The sequence below is a fragment of the Juglans regia genome, chromosome 1 (genome assembly GCF_001411555.2).
Source record: "Juglans regia cultivar Chandler chromosome 1, Walnut 2.0, whole genome shotgun sequence".
NCBI classification, from domain to species: domain Eukaryota; kingdom Viridiplantae; phylum Streptophyta; class Magnoliopsida; order Fagales; family Juglandaceae; genus Juglans; species Juglans regia.
Window position 1 is genome coordinate 24748703 of NC_049901.1, and position 23214 is coordinate 24771916.

Sequence of the window (23214 nt, forward strand, 5' to 3'; positions counted from 1 at the left end):
AATTATTCATTTATTCTCTATATAATAAAAAATATTATTAATTTAATAATTTTTTTTATTTAATTTAATTTTATCATATTTTATAGTTCTACCAATTAAATGTTAATAATAATTATATTCTAATTAATATTAACTAATTAATTTATTTTTATCATATTTTATATTTAATAATAATAAATCGAACCAAATTTCTTAATTACAAAAAATACTTATATATTTGGTGAGAGGAGTGAGAAATGAATATTATAGTATTTGGCTAAGTTACCGTATACCACATATTTGGTGAGTTACTATAGTTAGTTTATATAGACATGTCTAATTCAATGTTGGGTGTTTTAAGTGTCTTGTTAGCTAAATTTGGTTAAAGTTGAATTTTAATCAAGTTAATGAGAATGCTCTTATTTATTTATTTATCATTAAATGAGAGAAGATGATCGATCGGAGATTAATTAAATACTCTTTACTTGGACATGATTAATTAATATAGAACATATTCTATGGGTTGGAACTCATTTACTTGTTAAAAAAGTACCTGAACCGAGATAAAGAAAAACGAATCCGATCAAGCTATCTCCAGGTGCTTAATTGACATGCATGTTACTTATAAACTAGTACGTACTTGATCAGAGTCTTCTGATCCACACCATGCCTTACACAACAGGTACCACAATGTTATTCTGTCTGTCTTTGGTTCCTTCTTGTCCACCCACAGTACTCGACCATAGTATTAATGTCTGATCACCATCGGGTGCATGCAGGTTTCACTTATTAATATAATCATTTTTAGAAACACGGTGACGAAAATACCCCGGCCCATTCTATATTATAAATGAGTACGTATTGAGTAAGTTTTTTTTATCCTAAGATTTTTATAATTTTCAGTAATGCAGTGAATTTAAAGCGAGTACTGCCATTTAAATGGTTGATAGAAGATCAGGTCATGTACAACTGAGGATAATAGATAGAATTTAGGATGAAGAATAATATTACTCAATGAATACTATCTGTTTTAAATGAACTATAGATCAGAAGATCAGTGGCATGTATTTAATATCGAGGAAACAATTAATTAACAGTGAAGTACTCCAGAGCATGATGAATCTGATCCATGCATTGGCCTAGCTTCTATATATCCACTTTTCAGTGATTCCTACAACACCATGATCTACATATCTAGCACGCAACACCGAATGAGGATCTTACCGTTCACCTCCAATCGACCTTATTTTGTTGTTTGATACACACACACACAGTCTTTTTTGCACCAAAAGCTACCCTATATATATATATATAGCCTTAAAAACATTAGTTTATAAATTTCAACACACAAATACACGTACCTCTCTTTCTCATGAAATGCAAATCATGAGAACATTAGTTTATATGTATGATACATACATACATAGATACATATATATATATATATATATATATGGGTCCCTCAACGGGACCAATAATATGCAACGATAATGTACACCGATTGTATATTTTGTGGTGGCCATTTTAGAACTATTTTTAAATTCTAATAAGTGCAGTAGATGGGCACGTTGGATGAAGATGCCGTTTTGTATTAATAATGCGGAGGTAGGTGGAAAAATTTGGCTCTTCTAGGATACTAATGTTGAGTTTGATTTGGTTTCAATGCCGGATTAAACTATTAGTGGATGGTTTGTTCATGGTAATTGTCAGGTGTTTGCAATCTTCGTTTATGCGAGCTGCTTTCGAAATAAAAGAGTGGAATTATGAGAGTTTTTAAAGGCTCAAAATGCTTGTGGGCTTCCATGGTTTATTGGGAGAATTTTAATATAATTCGAGACGATAGTAAAAAGGTGGATGGGCTCTTGCAGGCTTCTAGAGCGAAGAGGGAATTTAATATTTGTATTCATGTGTATGCGCCGGTACTGGAACTTTCTTGTGAAGGTAATAGTTTGTCGTGATGTAATGGAAGGCTAGGGGGTAGAAGAATATGGGCTCGGTTAGACCGTATTCTTGTGAATGTGCATTTTATGGAATTCTTTGGAGATGTTATGATTTCATATCTGCCAAGGACGTCTTTAGATCATGCGCCGATGCTGGTTTAACTAAGTAGAGACAGAGTTACTGCTATTTTTCCGTTCAAGTTCCTCCGTATGTGGGGATCGCATGAGGGATTTCTTCCTTTAGTGCAAGAAGTTTGGAATGAGCAAGTTGTAGGTTGTGCCATGGTGAGAATGAGTACAAAATTAAAGAAGCTAAAACTTTTGTTACGGACGTGGAACCGAGAGGTATTTGGCTGAGTGGAGATTGAGCTTAAAAAGTTGGAAGATCACATCACTAGGTTGGAAGTCAATCTGTCACAGTCTTACTCAGCTCAGACCGAAAATGAATTATTAAGCTATAAACAAGAGCACCTACAATGGGTCTACAGAGAGAGGAGGTTTTGGCCTGTTAGAAGTCAAGAGTTAAATGGCTTGCAAAAGAGAATGAGAACTTAAGTTTCTTCCATGCTACCTTGCAGCTCAAAAACAGGAGTAAAAAATAGAGAAGATGCAAATGGAATATGGCAATGGATTCGGGGGAAGCGGTTCATGAGGGTGCTAATGCGTTCTTCCAGAACTTGCTCATAGTGATGCCGATTGAAAGGCTCATGGATGATTTGGAGCTGATACAACCAGTGGTGTCCAGGGAGGATAACGAGGCCTGTGTGCTAATCCAAATTTACATGAACTCAAGCAAGCTCTATGGTCTATCTTGACGGATAGTAGCCCTGGTCTAGACAGTTTTTCGGCTAGCTTTTTATGCTTGCTTGGGATATCATGAAAGATGATTTGTTGGAAATGGCTAAAGATTTTTTTGAAAATCAATCGATTTCAAGTTTTTTTGGGGCTACGAATTTGGTTCTGATTTCAATGGTCGATGAGCCTTTGGGTTTTGGTCAGTTTCGACCGATCAGCCTTTGTTCAGTTGTCTATAAAATTATGTCGAAGATTATGGTTTTTCATTTGGCGCCGATCCTGGATAAAATTGTTTCTCCTGAGCAGGTTGTGTTTATTCCAGGACGAAGTATTTTTGAGAACATTTTGTTGGCTGAAGAATTGGTTCAAGGCATCAATAGGAAGGCGAGAGAGGGAAATGTTTTGATGAAAATTGATATGGCCAAAACTTATAATTGAGTCAATCGGAATTTCCTCCTGGAGATCATACGTAGGTTGGGTTTTTTAGTGAAGTGGCAATCTATTGTTTTTAATGTTGTTTCCTCTCCTTTTTACTCGATTTTATTGAATGGGTGTGCCAAAGGTTTTTTCAAGCCATCACATGGGCTTCGCCAAGGTGACCCTCTTTCTCTTTATCTATTTATTTTATCGGAGGAGATCCTCTCTCGAATGCTTCATAAAGAGTGATCTGAGTCGGATCAAGTCGTTCCACCCTGGTGGAGGTACCTTGATTTCCCATTTGCTTTATGCGGATGATATACTGATTTTTGCTATTGGGGGAAAGTCATCTATTCGGACTCTTATGGAAGTATTGCACATGTATGAATTGATGCTTGGTCAATTGATTAATCCAAGTAGGTCTTCAATGTTTTTCTCTTACTTTATATTGGCTGGCCGTAAAAATGATTTGAAGGTGATTTCGGGTTTTGCAGAAGGTAGTTGGCCTTGCACGTATTTGGGCGTATCTTTGATTGTGGGTTGCATGACTATCCGAGTGTTTGACTCACTCTTAATGAAAATCCAAAAAAAGTTAGCAAAATGGCAAGTTTCTTTCATTTGGAGGTAAAATTGTTCTAATCAAGCATGTTTTGAATAACATGTCTATACATATGCTCTCTATCTTGAATTTATCAAAAGAAGTGATATAGGAGATGAAGAGAATTTTTTCTCTCTATATATCCACTTTTCAATGATTCCTACAACATCATGATCTACATATCTAGCACACAACACCGAATGAGGATCTTACCATTCACCTCCAATCAACCTTATTTTGTTGTTTGATACACACACAGAGTCTTTTTTGCACCAAAAGCTACCCTATATATATATATATGAATAAATATAGATAGAAACCACTATTGAAAGCATCCATTTTGTATACATGATATGGCATCATATAGACCACATATTTTGTCAAGTAAGTGTTGGGAACAATCAACTAGAAGCAGTCACGCAGTGAGTACAAAGTGTGCACTGCTATAATAGCTTCTCTCTAGCATTACTCTCTCTCTCTATATATATATATATAGCCTTAAAAACATTAGTTTATAAGTTTCAACACACAAACACACGTACCTCTCTTTCTCATGAAATGCAGATAATGAGAACATTAGTTTATATGTATGTATATATATGTATATATATACATACATATATATGGGTCCCTCAACGAGACCAATGATGTGCATCGTTAATGTACACCGATTGTATATTTTGTGTACTTTTTTAATATTTAAAAAAACACACAAATTAGGTACACATTATCAATGCACTTAGCATTTATATATATATATATATAAATATTATTCTTAAACATGAAAATTAGTATGTCATGAAATCACTGACAATGATGTCTCTTCTGTTGCCAAACTACAAGTCCGTCCAGTAGGTTTCGAAAATAAAGGTTTAAAATGTTGGATATTTTAACATCAACAACAATAATAACAAGAAGGATAATTAAATACGCACATTTCTCCAACTGTCTGATAAGGAAATTAATCTGATTATGAGAGAAATATCATCTTAGCAACTTAACTTCACAAATGTCTCTCGATGGCTAGAAGTACTCTAATGTTGTAGGTGATAACCCTTAACCACTCAGTGCTATTTATAGACTTCTGACTATCAAAAAATTTAAGACTTTGTGTTTGACTATGATTAGAGATATAGAGTTAATCTTATCTTTTAGCAGTTTTCTTATCTCATTATAACTCATCTATTAACTAATAAGTTTTGAGCTATTCCAAACTCTATCAAGATGAGTGTCTGAGACACAGTTTAAATAAAACTCTTACATCTCTCACTTGGCCCATACACTCATAAAATAATATTTTTCGTTCATGGATTTATCAGAGGAAATTAATCATACTGCGGAAATTCACTTCCTGAAACCTTCATAGCTCAAAATACATTTCATGAGTTCTGTAATATAAATGTCAAACCAGCTACCAATGCGAGTCATGTCGGTCTTTTGTTATATGATCAACAAATTCCCTTTCATGTACCATAATACTAGTAACTTAATTTAACACGATCTTTAATTGAGACAATTAAGATTAATACTGTAATACTTTAGATTCCAATTCATGTCTATCGTAGATATTATCCTGTCATCCATTCATCCACACCATTCAATGTACATATCAGGTGGAAAGACAAGAAAATAGGAATAACCATAATAGATATATTTCAATTTCTAGAAACAAAATACATAGTATATCAATGATCTCTTTAACATATTCACATCATGGGTATAAGCATATGACTCATCTTTTCAACATGTCCCTTAAAGTATAATCATTATCACACTATTGTTATGAACATATTTGTTTTTGTATTTTCTACTTAACACTTATGTATTTAAATTTTCATTAAATATTTATCATTCGGAGAAAAATATTTTGAGGAATTCTTACAATACTTTCTTAGCGGCTTGCTTATAAGTCAATAATTTCAAGTCCTAAGATAAATTTTCTTAGTTAGATACCATACATTGTGGTCTCAAACATACTACAAACTCAGTCCCTATTGCACATGCAGTAATAAGAGATTGGCCTCATACTTTTCCATAAAATAACTATACTAGATAACAAAATACATAATCATAACTGTATTTTTCATCATTATAGTAATCCCACAAAATAGAGTCTAAATATTCAGTTACCTTAAGAGTATCAGTTCTTCTTAAAGCAACAATATAGTCTTTAATTTCTTGCAAATAAACTTGCACTCTTTTCACAACTTTTGGGTCAAACATCCTTGAGCTGCTTTGGCAACAACCAAGATTGCCAACTGAAAAACTGACATTCAACCTTATACAAGTTTGTGCAATCATCAGATTTTTTTTTATAATTGTCATATATAGAATTTTCTTAACAACCTAATCAATTTGAGGACAATGTAAAATACTGAGCATGTAACATTTTATTTTTAAAGCATCTATTGAAAAACAATTCTTCATGTAAAATCTTCCAAAACTTTATGCAACTATATTGAGACAATGCTAACAGTCATTGTCTCGGTATTAAAATCCAATCCCAATTACGAATGATATCTCATTCTTGAATTCCGTTTTTAAAGTTCTTTAGAGATATAATTTTAATGTCATACTACAAACCATAATTCATACTTGCCAAAAGTTATATACATGTATGACCATAAATACAAATATACTCTCACTGATTTATGGATATATACATTAACACTATTTTTCTTAATTCCAAAAAACTATTGGTATTGTCAAATTTTAGATACCAATTTTTCAGAAAATCTGTTACATTTTTTAAGTAATCATTTTATTCATTTCTTGTAGACTTTAGACTTTCACTCTACAATTATTTTCACATCTCTTTGATGTAACTCTAGACCATAATGAGCTACTAATATCATAGTGATTCTTAATGAGTTCTTTAAGGTTTATTAGAAATCTTTTTCTAAGTAATGTTCATTTCTAAGTGAAATCCTTAATTACAAGTCTGACTCTATATCGTTCAACATTGCCTTTAAAGTCAAGGTTTTGTCTCCACCACTCATTTACATTCAACTTTTATACATTTCAGATAATTTAGACGAAATTACAAACTTTACATTGATTCATGGATTTGAATCACTCTTTTATGCATCGATCTTTTATAAAATCACTTATTTATATAACTTATGAAAATATATGCAAACCTTCATTTATTTTTACGTCAAATTTAAATTTTGAAAATATAGCACATAACCTAACCAAAATCAAATCAAGAAGATCACTTGAGGTTACCTGTTCTGATGTCTCCATGTCAATTCTTCAACCATGTTTCTCTGATGTGGTAGATGATCATTTGCTTGTTGTTCCATGTTATCATTAAGATAATCATAAAATGAACTATAAGCATTTTCAAAGTACAAGAATGCACTTCATAACAACACATCTCTAGTTTCTATACTCCCACTGATTTTGCCAACCATAAGGAATCTGACATTGTAATTTTTTCAAAATTCAAACTATGAATAGAGACAATACCACCTAAATCATTTGGATCTCCTTGAGTAATCAATAATGTACCCATTAACTATTATACGATCTAACTTTCTTTCTTTTGGATTGAAAAGTTTTACTTAAAATTGACTATAAATACATGTATATGCCTTAAATCAAGTTTCACAACTCAAAAGTTTTTGAGACTACTTATTTGGAAAACAATTTAAGATATATACCAATGTTTTTAATAATTTTATTACATATCTTCTCAATAAGTTATAAGTCAATGTCATCACATTGACTTGACTTATAATATTTTTCCTGGCACTCACAACTTTAATCCAATTCGATGATTTTCACCTTTTTATCTAGCTGAATTTCCTCCCCATGAGAAGTACCTCAAGAATACCAATGGCTTGAGACTTTTTATGTAGCAAATAGATACATCCATACTATAAAAATCATTTATGAAAGTAGTGAAATACCTATATCTATCAAACATTATAGAGAAAAGATTTACACACGTCTATATGCATTATCTCAAGAAACTATCTATTCCTTATACCATCTTTTCTTGATATGTTTGATTTGTTTTCTTTTTATACAAATCAATACATATTCTGAGATTAGAAAATCTAAATGCAAAAAATATTTTATTTGCTAATCTCTACAACTTTTCTTGGAAATATTCTCTAAATTTTTATGTCACAAATTATGTTTCAAATTATATGCCACAAATTATAAAATTTTTTCATAAATCAATTTTCATTTGGTTCCAATACATGCCTCACGAGTGAAAATGAAAAACTTTTAACAAAAACACTAATACAAAGGCATGACAAATAAAACTTTTATTGGATGGAAAAATGGAACAAACATAAATGATATTTTGAAACAATTTAAAATTTTAAACATTTGTGCTCAAGTTCTCACTAAAATAAATATCAATAGTTATAGAGTTTGATTTGAAACTTATACAGATAAAATAAATATGAATATTTACACTCGAGTATAATCTAAAAGAATATAGAAACCATATATAAGATCTGATTCAAAACTTATACAGAAAAAGATTTATCCTTCTTTTCGAATCATGTCTTATACTTAGGGCACCTAAACTTTCGAATCATGTATCACATGAAAAGTATGTGATGTAAATATTAATTTCATATAGAATTATTTAAAGAGCAATGCTACTCATCATCCTAACTTCCATCATCCTCTCATCATCCTATAATGTGTCATTAGATGATTGGACATTATTTATTATATTTCACTTATAAACCTATCATCTAATGCCACATCACAAGATGATAGGAGGATGATGGAAGTTAAGATGATGAATAGATTTTTTTTTTATTTAAAAAAGAAATATAAATAAATGAGGATGAGTAATAATAATTTTAATACATAAAATATTATTAGGCCGCCCCCGCCTGAATATGATAAAAATAGTGGGCCACGACAAATATGAAATGGCAATACTAACCCCGAATTTGTCACAAAAAGACAAGGTGGGGGTAGGACAAACATGACTGTCTTATCAAATCGTTAATTGCGTGGAAGGGAAAGTCAATTCCTAACGGTATCTGTCGACCACCGACCACCGACCTATCGGTTCCTCTTCCGGAAAAATTAAAAAATAATTTAATAATCAATAATAATATATAAAATCGTGAATGTGCAAATATCATACTGTCATTTTAAAAAAGATAATATTATATACAATCGTGAAGTATGTAAATGTTTTTTAATCGATTTGAAAAAGAATATGCTCTACTATTAAAAATTTATTATTATTTTTATATAGATATCATATTTATTAAATTTTTTAAAATGGTTATACATAATTTGCGCATTCATGATTGTAACTGTCATTTTTTAACAAAAAATATTTTTTAATATAAATTTTATGTTTATTATTTTTTTCAAAATTATTACACCGTACTTACACATCCATAATTACAACTATCATTTCTCTTTAATAAACCAACTAAAAATAAATAAAATTAGTGCCATCCAGTGAATAAATATGGGGCAAGATTTGGCCTTTATTTTTTTGTTTTAAGTGAACAAGTTAGAAATTTATATGAAAAAAATCTATTTTTTTAAAGTATATTTTAATTTTTTTTATAAAGAAAGTATATCAAATTTACACAATTTATAACCGGATCTAATAACAGTCGTTATATTTTTATTCTATTTTTATCTAACTTTATTAACGTGGTACTGTCAATGATTAGATTACTCATAATTTTTATTCGAAAAAATATTAATTATAATTTTTGGAAGATGATATTCTTTATACGAGAAACGATATTTATAATTGTGGAGTGCTTAAGCGTCGAGTAATTATTTTGTAAAAAGTGAGTAAATATGAAATACATATGAAATAAAATTAATTTTTTAATAGTGAACTGGACCATTCTTTTTTAAAATAATTTTGTGACGCTTATACACTTTACGACTAACATTACTTCATTTATATATTTTATCATTTTAAATCACAGACAATATTAATGCTACGTTTTTAAGCAATTTTTTTTTTTTTTTAAGTGATTGGCATGGAAAAACATTGAAAGTAACTTAAGAATGAGGAAAGGCCGAGAAAAAAAAATTAAGAATGAAGAAAGATATTATTTTTCTTAATAATAAATTTAAAGATCGATAATAGGTTAAATGAAAATAATATATGCTATTAATTTTTAATTAAGTTAAAAAAAAAAGCAAATTCTTTTAAGCCAACATCGTAGAGGAATAATAATGCTATTAAGAGCTCGTTTGAATAGTAAGATGAAATGATTTTAGATGAGTGAAATAAAATATTGTTAGAATATTATTTTTTAATATTATTATTATTTTAAAATTTAAAAAAATTAAATTATTTATTATATTTTATATGAAAATTTGAAAAAATTATAATTATAAGATTAAATGAGATGAATTGGAAATATTTTTATATCCAAACAGGATTTTTAAAGTGTGCATTCTTTCTTCTCTTACTCTTTCTAAAAATAATTGGAATATATTATTAAAAAATTAATTTTTTTTACATCAATCTCAAATTTATTAATTAAAAGAAATACTCAAAACTTAATATCAAATATCATTGCAAATATCATTTACGAGAGAGGAAAGCATATACGTAGACGACCCTCCAGTCTGCAGGTGCGTTTTAAGGAAACGACAGAGAGAGAGCACAGATTAAACAAGCCCCCCCCAAAAAAACTGAAAAAATAAAACCAAACAAAGAAACAAAAAAAAAAAAAAAAAAAAAGCAGAGATTTTGTCGGTGAATTTAGCCATCTTTTCTTTTCTTTTATTTATTTATTTATAAAAATTGGCAGAATTTAACCTACGTGGAGGGTCACCCAGATGACAACCTTAGTGGCCAAGGAGTAGCATGAAATGAAATACAACCGGCCCTATCTCTCTCTCTCTCTCTCTCTCACATCCTGTCTCTCTCAAAAAGGGCGTGTCTTGAACTCGTTTTCTAGTTTTTGTATTTTCATGAAGATACACTCCCTCCCTCTGTGATTCTCAGGAACGATTCTTAGAGAGAGAAAGAGAGGGAGAGAGAGGGAGAGGGCAAGAGTGTTACAGAGATGGAAGGCGGTGGTGGAGGAGGAGAGAGGGAGGAGAATAGGAGGAAGAGAGGGGTGGAGATGTGCGAGAGGCCGTACAAGGGGATAAGGATGAGGAAGTGGGGCAAGTGGGTGGCCGAGATTAGGGAACCCAATAAGCGCTCCAGGATTTGGCTCGGCTCCTACTCCACCCCAGTCGCCGCCGCTCGGGCCTACGACACAGCCGTCTTTTATCTTAGGGGGCCTTCCGCTCGCCTCAATTTCCCCGAGTTCTTGGCAGGAGAAGCGCTCTGCGGAGATATGTCGGCCGCTTCCATTAGGAAGAAGGCGACTGAGGTCGGCGCCCAAGTCGACGCGGTGGAGACGGCTCTGCATCATCAACCACAGCAACATCGTGACCACCACGCATCGGCGGCGGCAGCGGCAGCGGCAGCGGTGGCTGCAGCGGTGACAAGCGAGTTCAACTCTTGTGGAGGGTTCGTGGAACGGGTCGACTTGAATAAGTTGCCCGACCCGGATTATTCTGACGGGGAGTGGGAAGGGAACTGAAGAGGAAAGCCTTTTTCCTTTTCCTTCGTTTCCTTTTTTTTTTTTTTTTTTTGTAATTTGTAGGATGGTGGTTGCTAACATGCGCTAGGGAGGTATGTCACTGAAGGCTGAAGAAATGATGAGGCCCTCTGTTAAGTACTAGTGCACTGCACCTTTTGTGTTAGCAATAGCTTCTCTATTTCCCTTTTTAAATAATTATTTCTCTTCTATTTTGCTTTTACTTTTAATCAGATCAGATGAAATTTTGGCCTTTTGTAAAAATTGGTAAATGTATATTAAGTATTTAGCAGCATACTTTCCATTTCTATTTTTATTTTTATTCCCTTTTTGGTCTCTAGTGGACTTAGTGAGATAAGAGCAGCTTGGCAGGAACTCAAAGAAAGTTGAAAGAAAAGAAAAAGGAAAATCAGGAGGGGGAAGATGTAGACTAGTGAGGGAGGGGAGGGGAGGGGAGGGGGAAACATGTCATCAAACAGGAGGTGGCCTACAAAAACAGCAAATGGGCGCAAAGAGCTATGCTAACCACTAAAGTTATTAACTACTAAAGCGATGAGATCTTTAAGAGTTAGGTATTTTCTGGTTCTGCACTGTTTCTGATTATGAGCTGTGGGTCAGGCACTTCAGGCTTAGTGAGAAGCAGTGCGGGGTGGGGCGTTTTACAAAGAGAGAAATTGGTATTGCTGTGCTGTGCTGTGCTGTGCTGTGCTGGTGATTATGAGGCTTGCAACTTGGTCGGTCGTTTATTTATTTAGCTTTTTGGTTTTTTGGTCATCTCAGGATAATATATATGCAACTGCAAGTATAAGGCTTTCCCCACGAGGTCAAAATCACCAAAAATGTCTGGGTTAACAACAGCTTGCTTAGCATCTTGGTGAGAGAGAGAGAGAGAGAGAGAGAGAGGAGGACAGTTTTTTGACTTGTGCTTTTTGGCTATATCCAAGCTTAGACGACGATTTCTATGCATTTTCCACAAGGGGACAAAGGATTGCCCCCACAATCAGCGGAAAACACCTGCTGCTTTTCAGACACGGCATATTATTTATCATGATTATGTCATCCCAGAGAACTGTTTGGGGATATATATATACACACAAATACATTTGATGTAAACGATGATCGTCAATCCAAAAACTGTTTGATCTTTTATTTCCTACGAACAGGAGAGTGGGCAGTCGATTTACCTATTTCAAATGCAGTACAATCACCATCTCTCTTTTCCCTCGAGAGAAAGGGTGAAGGACGGAGAGAGCATCCATCCACCCTCCTAATGAAATATATATTGCATAGGATTATAGTATTTGTTGAGCGTAGGTCACCTGTTTGAATACAAGGTGGCCATCCGACAATGAATGGTCCCAATATGATGATACCCTCCATGATATCGTTATGAAATTTCGTTTTAGTAGGTGACAAAATGTCTTTTTCTTTATTATTATTTTTATTTCTTTTTTACTCGTTTCTTGGTGAGTGTGGGGCGGATGGAATGGAGGAATTCGGTACCTAACAAGCTTGGTCCTGGTAATTACTTATATAGAAATATCATTGGTGTTGAATACATATATATATATATATATATATATAGCCAAAATTGTTCATAGAGAGAAGCTGAGATCCTCTGATCTCCCCTGTCAACACACTCGAGCACCTTGTACGAATACATTCAACCCAGCTTCTTAAATCGGACAAATCTAAATGTTATGCTTTCATTTCACCAGAACGCTTTATTTGAAGGGCGGCTCTAACGACATTGCCTCTTGTGATAATCCCGACCTGAAAGGTTATAAACCCTGGCTAATTAAGAACCAGAAGCTAGCATAGTAAAGAAATAGACTAATTATGGATGGGGGAAATACTTACCAGCTTACCCTCGGCATCTACAACTGGAAGGCGACGGTATTTTGTCTCGAGCAATAACCTACATTTGATAAACCAACTCAAAATTGTCATTGGAAAGTTGGAAGAAGCACTAGTGAAGGAAGAGCAGAGAAAGAAAGAGATGGACAGACCTAGCAGCGTCCTCAAGATTAGTTGTTTCACGTACTACAAGTGGGGCTGGCGTCATCAAATCACCAACCAACTTACCGTTGGTTTTACTGAGCAGTTTCTGTACCTCATTGAAAGTCTGCAGCAGATATGCACTTATAGCATTACTTGGTTGGGCAATCTAACTATTGAAAGGAGAGGAAAGAAAAACAGTTTTAACCATGACCTCATAGATGCTTTAATAGCCATTTAGCAACAAGAAAGGAGAGACAACAAGACACATTGTTCTTCCCAATTTTGTGTATCATGATTGCATGAATACTTCTCACCAGAATTATTCTGCAGTCCAGGACCCTTTAATAAAGCCAATATATTCACACTGTTTCCTTAATCATTCTGATGACTGATAGCATTAAAGAGAAAATTTTGCAGAATTACATACTTAAAAACATGAGCTGGAAGACTCCCAGTAGGAGAGATACTAAAAACGTGGGCACACTTTGCTTAGAGGACTTTGAATTGTGAATCTGGTTTGTGCGAATTTCAAATTTGAAGGTTGACAGAAATCATAAACAAAAACCAAATGATGTAGCACTAAGAAGGAATGTGTTTTGATAAGTCTGTGGCACTAAGAATGAATGATGTCAATTAAGTGAAAGGCCCCCAAAATACCCGAGGGAACCAAAAATTTGGTGGCCAATATGGTCATAGAAGACTAAAATGTGGCTGATAAATGCAAGTCAAGGACCACAGCTAACCCTAAATGGTTAAAATATTAAGGAAGGATCCGCTGATTAAACAAAATTAAAAAGTGCTGGAAAAGACCAAAAAAGAACCAGGACACAACCACTTTTTAACTAGGGAGGTATTCTGCGCCCCAAACAATGATCATCATGGGGCCATGAAATGCTTCAAATCAGTAGCGGACCCACGTTTAGCTTCCCCCCCACCCCCCAATGTTTTGAAAATTCAAAATAGCCCCAAGATTCCAAGATTTTATTCAATATAATTCTATAAATATAGAAAATGCCCCAACCAAAAATAAATAAATAAATAAATAAATAAATTCTCCATATGCTCTATAAAAGTTTCTAGAATTTCAATATACCTAGAAATATCTCTCTCCATTTTTTTTCTTGTAATCCCAAAATTTTGTATAATTTCTATATATTACATATTTTCAAGGATGTGGCCTCACCAAATTAAATTAAAAGTAAGTTTAGAAGAAATAATAAACTTATTAACATGGATCCCATCTTTTGTTATACAATAATATATAGGCTTCTTAAATATATGGAGTCCAAATTGAAATTAATACAAGAAAAATCATTTAAGGTTGATATCTATATGGAAAATAGTTGAGAGGTTTTATCCTCTAAACTTCATTAAGCAAGACAAAATTTATTTAAAGTCTCAATTATAACATTATATGTTTAATGTGACACGAAAATATCTAGATTTTACATAAAACTTAATAAACTAACTTACATATTAAAATAAAAGACGACCTCCTAAAAGATCACTTAATAGTTATTATGAAGAAATTAAATTCTAAATATTTCATTATACAAATAATAATAGATTAATATTATTTTATGAAACATTATTGTCAGAAATCTGAAACATATAATAGGTTGTGTTTTTAGAATCTTATTTCTACACGTATGTAACAAATTATCGAGATCTAATTTTATATATAGTATTATTTTTATGGTTTTTTAATCCCTTTTTATTTTACATAAATGTGTCACACAGTAGAAAAGTCAGATACTATTCAACAAGTTCACAGTTACTGTAACTAGGTAATAACTGGGACAATCTAGAAGAGAAGGCAACTATATAAGCATGCCCAGGTACAGATGGTGGAGGCAAGGGATGACCATTTTTACTCAACCATAGAACTAACTGCACACAATCCACCTTTGGAAAGATCTTTATGCAGATGTCTGAGTGGCCCGTTTGGGAACACAATTGTTCTCAGGTATTCTGAGATATTCTCAAATATTTCATTTCCAAGCATCATTCAAACACAAAACACTATACAATTTTCCCAAACTTCTAAACAAAAATTATATTTAAACAATTTTTTAACTTTATAATATTTTTATTCAACTTTTTCTCTCATTTTTTAAAACCCAATAAAACATCTTAATTCAAATTATTTTATTATTATTTACAAACTATTTCACTACTATTCACAGATATTTTAATATATTCTTAGAATCTAAACAAGCCCCTTCAGATTGACAAAGGAACCACAGTACTGCTGATAATCAATTTTCATTTTGCCCCTAGACTCTATTGTCTCACAATTCTATGAGAGAGCAAATCTTGAGAAAATCCTTTCCTGTAATGAAACATTCTTTGAAAATCTTAGTCTTTAATTCACTCAATTGGGATATGCTAGGAACAATAATGGCTTTGGAACCTAATCTTCACCAAACAAAATTTCAAAAACATGGGCAACCATAAATAGAATTTTATACTTTTTATTTTAAAGAGAGAAGGTTCTCACTTACTTTCCAAGTGCTGTCAACTTCAGGAAACATGCTGGTATCATTTCGAACAGCACCTAAATTAAAATATTGAATCCCATCATGTCAAAAGGCAAGATTTCAAATCTTGCATGCACTTCATTTTCTATTTGCATGGTATGAATATACATATATTAATGAGAAAGTTAAAATTCTTCTTGGTCAAAAAGGGGTTTGAATTGGCGAAGTAATACCGTCAATATTTTTTATGCTTTTGTGGCTTTGATTAGTGAGTATGACAAAATAAGTTTTAAGTTGCAAACAGAAACAAAAAGAAAATTTGATGAGAACTCTTTTTATGGTGTGATACCCCATATGATAAGGATAAGGGTAGACAGTATATGAGATCCCACATTGCTTGGGAAGAAGACGTTCTTCCTCTTTAGAATGTTCTAATGGGGCTCCAATTGTATCATTGACTAGTCCTTTTGGAGTATAGGCTATGTGATTTGGCCTTCCATTGGGACGTTACAAATGGAATCAGAGCTTATCCCAAACAGAAATGCAGGACTTGAACCGTGCCACCTACGATGTATTGTGATACCCCATATGATAAGGATAAGGGTAGACTGTGTATGAGATCCTGCATTGCTTGGGAAGGAGAAGTTCTCATTCTTTATAATGTTTCAATGGGACTCCAATTGTACCATTGATTAGTCCTTTTGGAATATATGTCATATGGTTTGGACCTTCTATTAGGGCGTTACATATGAGTAGAGATCCTCTCCATTTCGAGGAGCCAATTAGTTAGACTGAGTGTCTGCAGTAAATTGCTAATCTTTATTTTAGTTGATATTGATAGTATCCTATTCCACTTCTTCTTTACCTCTGCTGATAGACAGATCTTAAGTCAGTACTTCTTATGTGATATCCCATATTGAATGATAAGTGATAAATGCAGGTAGTGAATGAGATTCCACATTACTTGGGAAGGAAAAGTTATTGCTTTTTAAAATGGTTCCAATGAGGCTACAATTATATCATCGACTAATCTTTTTGGAGTATATGCCATGTGGCTTGGGCCTTCCACTGGGGCTTTACAAATAGTATCAGAGCCTATCCTAACCATAAATGTGGGACTTGACCCGTGCCTCTTACCACTAACGGACCTAACGAGGATGTAACGGGGGAGATTGTGATACCCAATATTGAATGATAAATGATAAGGGTAGGTGGTGTATGAGATCCCACAATGCTGGGAAAGAGAAGTTCTTGCTCTTTATAATGTTCCAATTATATCATTGACTAGTCTTTTTGGAGTATAGGTCATGCGGTTTGGACCTTCCATTAGGGATTTATATATTGACAGAGATCCCCTCCATTTCGAGGAGCCATTTAGTTTAGAATGAGTGTTTTGCAGTAAACTCCTCATCTTTATTTTAGTTCATATTGATAGTATCCTATTCCACTTTTTCTTCACATTTGTTGATTGACAGATATTAAGTCAATTTTTCTTATGTGATACCCCATATTGAATGATAAGTAAAAAGCAAAGGTGGTGTATGAGATCCCCACATTGTTTGGAAAAGAAAAATTCTTGCTAATCTTTTTGGAAGGTTATAATGTCGTTCCAATTGTATCATTAACTAATCTTTTCGAAGTATAGGCCATGTGGTTTGGGCCTTTCATTGGGACATTACAAATAATATTAGAGTCTATCCCAACCAGAAATGTGGGACTTGAGTGGTGCCACCTAAAACGAACGGGCCCAACAAGGACATCGGAAATATAAAGGGAGAGAGTGTTATACCCCCATATTGAATGATAAATTATAAAGGGTAGGTAGTGTATGGAATCCCACATTACTTGGGAAGAAAAGTTCTTGCTCTTTATAATGCTTCCAATGTGGCTCTAATTGTATCATTGACTCGTCCTTTTGGAGTATAGGCCATGTGGCTTGGGCCTTGCATTGGGATGCTATATCTTACTAGTTTGGACTCAAGACCTACCTTCTATCATTTGTTTAAGGCCTCGTTTGAATGTTGAGATGAAATTAGATAAGATGAAAAATCTGTGAATGATAGTGAAATAGTTTGAATTAAGATGTTTTATGAGATTTTGATAAATGAGAAAGAAAAAATTGAATAAAAATATTATGAAATTAAAATATTGTTAGAATATAATTTTTAATTTGGGATTTGAAAATTTTGATTTTTTGTGTGTTTTGTTTAGAAAATTAGAAAAGTTGTAATAATTAGGTAATGATTAGATGAAAATGTAAAATATTTGAAATTGAAAAATATTTGTATTTGAGTGATGTTTAGATGTTGAGTTGAGATGAGATGAGATTGGATGAGGTGAGATTTCTCATCTCATCTCATCTCATCTCAACATCCAAACCAACCCTAAGGCAAGGGGTGTTGTCACTCGCAACAAACTGTTGACACATTTAGTATAGGCATTATTATTTTTTTTTTTGAATAAGTAAGAAGTAAATATTATTGATACGAATGAAATAGGCATAGCCCATGTACACAGGAATAGTATAGGCATTATAAAACAACATAAACTTGTCTCTTCTTTCAGTAAAAAAATATATGCTTTTGAACATCCCCATGTAAACCCATGCAAATATAATTATGGTTAAATACTAAAATAGTCATAATTATAAAAAATAAAAAAATAGTCTTTGTGATTTGCCCCTATACTCTAATTTTGAATTTTTTAATCCATGTGCCTTCAAACTTTGAGTTTTTTAATTCTTCCGTTAGTAAATTGTGAGCACTTTGTTAAATTCGCCATGCCACCTCCAATAGTAGGTTGACACATAAAAACAGTGTTTTTATTTTACATTGTGTTTCTAGTTCTTTAAAGTGTTTTTATTTTAAGTTTTTAAATATTTTGACACGTGTCATTCCAAAATTGGAGATGACAAGGTGAATTTAAAATAGTAGTAATGGTAGACTAATGGAAGGATCAAATTGATTAAAGTTGAAAGTATAGGGATTAAGAAGTTCAAAATTAGAGTATAGGGATGAATCTGAGTTAAGGCAAACCACATGGACCATTTTAATATTTATCCCATTTGTTTATTATTATACCAAACAAACTGGAAATCTTGATAGAAAGTGAATATTTTCCCTCATAAAGGATAATTAGTCTAGGGTTAGCAACTACAAACTTCTGAAGGAGTGCTTTTAAACAAATGAATAACGCAACCAAGAGAGGATATAGCTTGGAAATTAACCTGATATTGAGTCCAAAGCCAGTAAGTCATAATCGGAAACAAGACCAACCTGCATTTTAAGAGAACCTTCAAAAATCATTGCCAGTGTATACTCTACAAACCCTACATCACATATTCATACGGCATACATTTTCAAGACAACACAGATTGATAGAAGTCAAGCAATGAAAATTAACAACACTGATAGATTTGGAAAGCATCTTAAAAACAAGTAAAGCTGTATTGTTACAAAAACATTAAAACAGCATTGAAAATCTTAAGCAATAATCTGGATACTTGTTTTAGTGTGGCCAGAAGGTTTGTGAAATGCTGAATGCATTGAGGAAAAGTTTTATATCCCAAAGCCACTATTTTAAATATACAAGCCAGCAAGTGACCCTCGGATTTGGGGCCTGGTGGGAACAATTGGAAGACCTAGTTCTTTTACTTAACCAAAATTTTCCTCAATAATTAAATATTAGAAGATACTAACATATAGAATTAGTAAGCACTGCAAAGTCTGATACTGGACCGTAAAATACGTACAGAATCCAAAACCCATATAACCATATATATTGGAAGACTATACTATATACTAAAAATATGAGAGGGGGTAAGCACACCTTACCAATTTCCACTCTTCATCAATGACAGGAAAGCCAGTGATTCTGTTTTCCACAAGAGCTTCCAGTGCTGTTGACATAAAGGTGGATAACTCAGAAAATTAACACACACACCCACCCACACACACTAACCCACATATGCAGGTATGTATGTATGTATACGTTAGCCCAAGATGACAATTTAAGGATAACAATATACCTTCATCCACGGTTGTGGTCGGCTTTACAACATGCAAATCTTCTTTTCTTGTCATGAAATCACCAACGGTGTATACTTCACTTCTTGGCTGAATGTAAACAGGTCAAGTAGAAGAAGGATAAGACAATGGAACTCATCATATACTCATTTTCCCCCCATAAGTAAAAGCTTGGGTTTGTAAATGATTCATTCTCCCATACAATTATATTCATATCCAAATCCCTAAGTTAATATATATTCTGACTATTTTAGGCTGTTTTTCATCTTTTAATTAGAAGAATGACCTCCTCGCCAAGAGTTCGTGCTAGATTGCTAAACAAAGCCTGTTATAAACAATATGAATTAGAATGCACAGAAACTTCTGCTTACTTAATCCCCTTCTCAAAATTTAGAAAGTATTTGAAGGCATAAGAGTTGGATTTCGTAGATGAAACCAGACCCCTTTCCTACAGCACTAAAAATAAGAATTCAAAACCCCGAGCTTCTAAGAAAAATTACTAGTGGCTCATTAATTAAGAAGAAAACTTAAAAAAAGAGGAATTAAAGAGGCAATAAACGAAGAAGATAACGTATGGGTACAGAATTAGCCATCAAGGTGCCACTGGCGGCAAGAGCTAAGGACCGCCGTAGTCCCGAGAAGCGATCGGTGGACACAGAAACAAGTCTCCTCCCGGGAGGCGATAGGAGCAGGCATGGCACCTGGTAACTGAAGGAACGGTAGGCCGGAGCGGCGGTGGGGCGATGGTTACCCAGGTATAGAGGCTCCGGGAGTAGAATCGAGTCCATGTCCGGTTCGGTCTTGCTATCCTGCTCCTTATAACTGACGAACCGTGGCCTATGAAAGGGAGGACCCAACTCTGTCTTGTGAAAGTGCGAGAGAAGTATAATTTCAAGTGTCAGCTGCGGATAATAGCGAGGCCGTAACCGACCCAGATACCGCGTTAATTAGTGGGCCAGTGGCTCGTTTTAGCTAAACCGTGCAAAATTAACTGGCTGGTTTGTCTACTTGATTGCACTCAACTCGGTTGAATTCAATTTAAATTTAATTTTTTTTTAATATCTAAATATTTATTTTTTAAATTATTAAATTTATTTCAACTCAAAATCTATTTATACGTGAAATCTATAATATTTTTCAACTTATCACCTCTTTATGCATGAGACATAGGTATTATTTAGATTCGAATATGAATTGAGATAACTTGAGATGAATTCTGAATAATAGTCAGATGAGTTGAGATGAGTTGTAAATAGTAATGAAATGAGTTGAGATAATTTATAAATAGTAGTAATATGAGTTATGAGTTGATATGGTTTTAACTTTTTTTGAAATGAGATAAATGTTATTTATAAATATATTTATAAAGAAGTAATAATAAATTATAAATTACCCACTTAATTTTTTTTTTCTCTTTAATAAAGTGAATAATAATATTTTCCGGATTACAATATTCTTTTCTAACGAAATTTTGTTGTAAAATATATAAAAAAATAATAATAAATGTTTCAAAAATGATTTTTAATTGTTTCCAAAAACGTTAAATAATACAATATATATAAAATACTTTTTTATAAATAATTGTGCTTAAATTCGTTTCGCATATTTAAGTAGTAATGGTCATTTTGCCTAGGTCTAGTTCCCAATTATAGTCAATTATAATAAATTAGGAAAATAACATCATTAAATTATAAAATCAATTTTTTTCAATTTTAGTAGGATAAAATTTACATATCGACCAATCATTTATTAAACTAAATTTACGTATATAGCTTATAATATTAGCAACCATGTTTTCTAAATAAATTTGCTACAAACTTTCTCATCTATGTAGATAAGTAATATATTGCCAGACCAAAATCAAATTTGTAATACATTTGAATCTCTAACTACACTCTTATATTTATAATAATGTCAATATTTATTACATAGATATCAATGACTACTCTTAGCTTCTCACATACGAATGACAATAGTCATCCCTAATTGCAGCCATAGCTCGGGTTGATTTGATGGTCATGTTAGCATGATGTCCTGAAGCTGCGGCGTCACTATATGCACGACTGCTTGGACTGAGCTCCATATTTCTCCAGTCCTCGAACAACTAGTCATTCGGGCTCGTCATTTTAATAAAATTGTGTAACGTACAACATGCAATGATCAGATCCCCTTGTCTCCCAACTTTATAACCAGGCATGAGTCTTAAAATTCTAAATCGTGATTTCAAGACCCCAAATATACGTTCTATTACGTTACGAATGCATGAATGACGATGATTAAAATAATCCTTATACCCCCTAAATCCCCGCTGACCCTGACGGTCACTTCTATGATATCTCTCTCTAGGATAGGGGGCATAAATCATCGAGTACATGGGTACGCCGAATCGACTAGATAATAATGACTTGTTACCCATTAACAAGGAAATAATCAGGCCCCAAGCAACAATTCCCATAGATGTAACAAAATACATATAAATAGAAAGAATTTGAAGACAAAAATAATTATATAATATTAAGTATTTACCATCGAGAGGCATTGGAAATTGGTTGCAGCCCTGACTCAATGCATCGATGAATACGTGTGCATCATGAGAGCTTCCCTCCCAACCAGTGTACAGGAATGTGAACTTCATGTCCAAGTCACATATACACAATACATTTTGGGCAACTTTCCCATGCCGGTTGCGATATGCCTCGCGAACCTCTACAGGTACAACGGCGTCGATCATGGTCCCATCAATTGCACCAATGCATCCCTGCAAACGAAGAACCCATGAAGATATGATTGCATACGGTTCAAATAATTTACTAAACAATGACCCAATATAATCAGAATTATTATTTATTATCTACCATAAACAACTTATCTCAAACCAAGGATAATTTCTCGGATTGCCTGCGATTGTTGGGTGCACCCCAGATGTGTGACTTGGGTAAATAAGATGTGTCCCAAGCCTACACAGGGCCTGCATAACGTTCGTTACGTGGGCATTAACAGTTTCCGTTGAATGTTGAAATCACTGCCCCACAATCCGTTGTTCGTCTCCAGCTGCCACTACCGATGTGAACATGCCTATTTGTTCCTCGACGATCAGCCCTTTTCTAGTATCCTTCAAAAATCTATTTGAACGTAACAAGCTGCATAATGTGCGGAAGGCATCAACCTCCATTCGGAATAACTCGTGAGAATTCCTTAGATTTTCATTCAAAACTTCCAAAATATATTGATGTCCCCGCAATCCGATATTATGTTGTGGCTGTCTAAGATGTTGTTGTGCTTGTCTACCAGCCCTCATAAGAAATGCGAGTGTCTCAAGATCATCAGTTGCAAGGTCATCTTCCCTACTATCAGTCGAACCCACATTAGGAAACATGTCATCTGCATCTCGATTCACGTTCATCGAGTAGCTTCCTGCTG

At 33.4% G+C, this 23214-nt stretch overlaps 2 protein-coding genes across 2 annotated transcripts; one reads left to right on the forward strand and one right to left on the reverse strand.

The window, feature by feature from the left end:
• The first annotated feature begins 10557 nt into the window (after positions 1 to 10557).
• Positions 10558 to 11585, forward strand: LOC108993692 (ethylene-responsive transcription factor ERF010-like). Its single transcript, XM_018968673.2, has one exon. The coding sequence runs from the start codon at positions 10764 to 10766 to the stop codon at positions 11289 to 11291; it is 528 nt and encodes a 175-aa protein (XP_018824218.1). The 5' UTR covers positions 10558 to 10763; the 3' UTR covers positions 11292 to 11585.
• Positions 11586 to 12788: 1203 nt separating this feature from the next.
• Positions 12789 to 20690, reverse strand: LOC108993691 (CBS domain-containing protein CBSX1, chloroplastic). Its single transcript, XM_018968672.2, has 8 exons — positions 20376 to 20690; positions 19797 to 19884; positions 19603 to 19667; positions 18996 to 19044; positions 15794 to 15846; positions 13298 to 13413; positions 13149 to 13206; positions 12789 to 13061 (listed from the first exon to the last, which is right to left on the reverse strand). The coding sequence occupies exons 1-8, from the start codon at positions 20580 to 20582 to the stop codon at positions 12987 to 12989; spliced, it is 711 nt and encodes a 236-aa protein (XP_018824217.1). The 5' UTR covers positions 20583 to 20690; the 3' UTR covers positions 12789 to 12986.
• Between the last annotated feature and the right edge of the window lie 2524 nt (positions 20691 to 23214).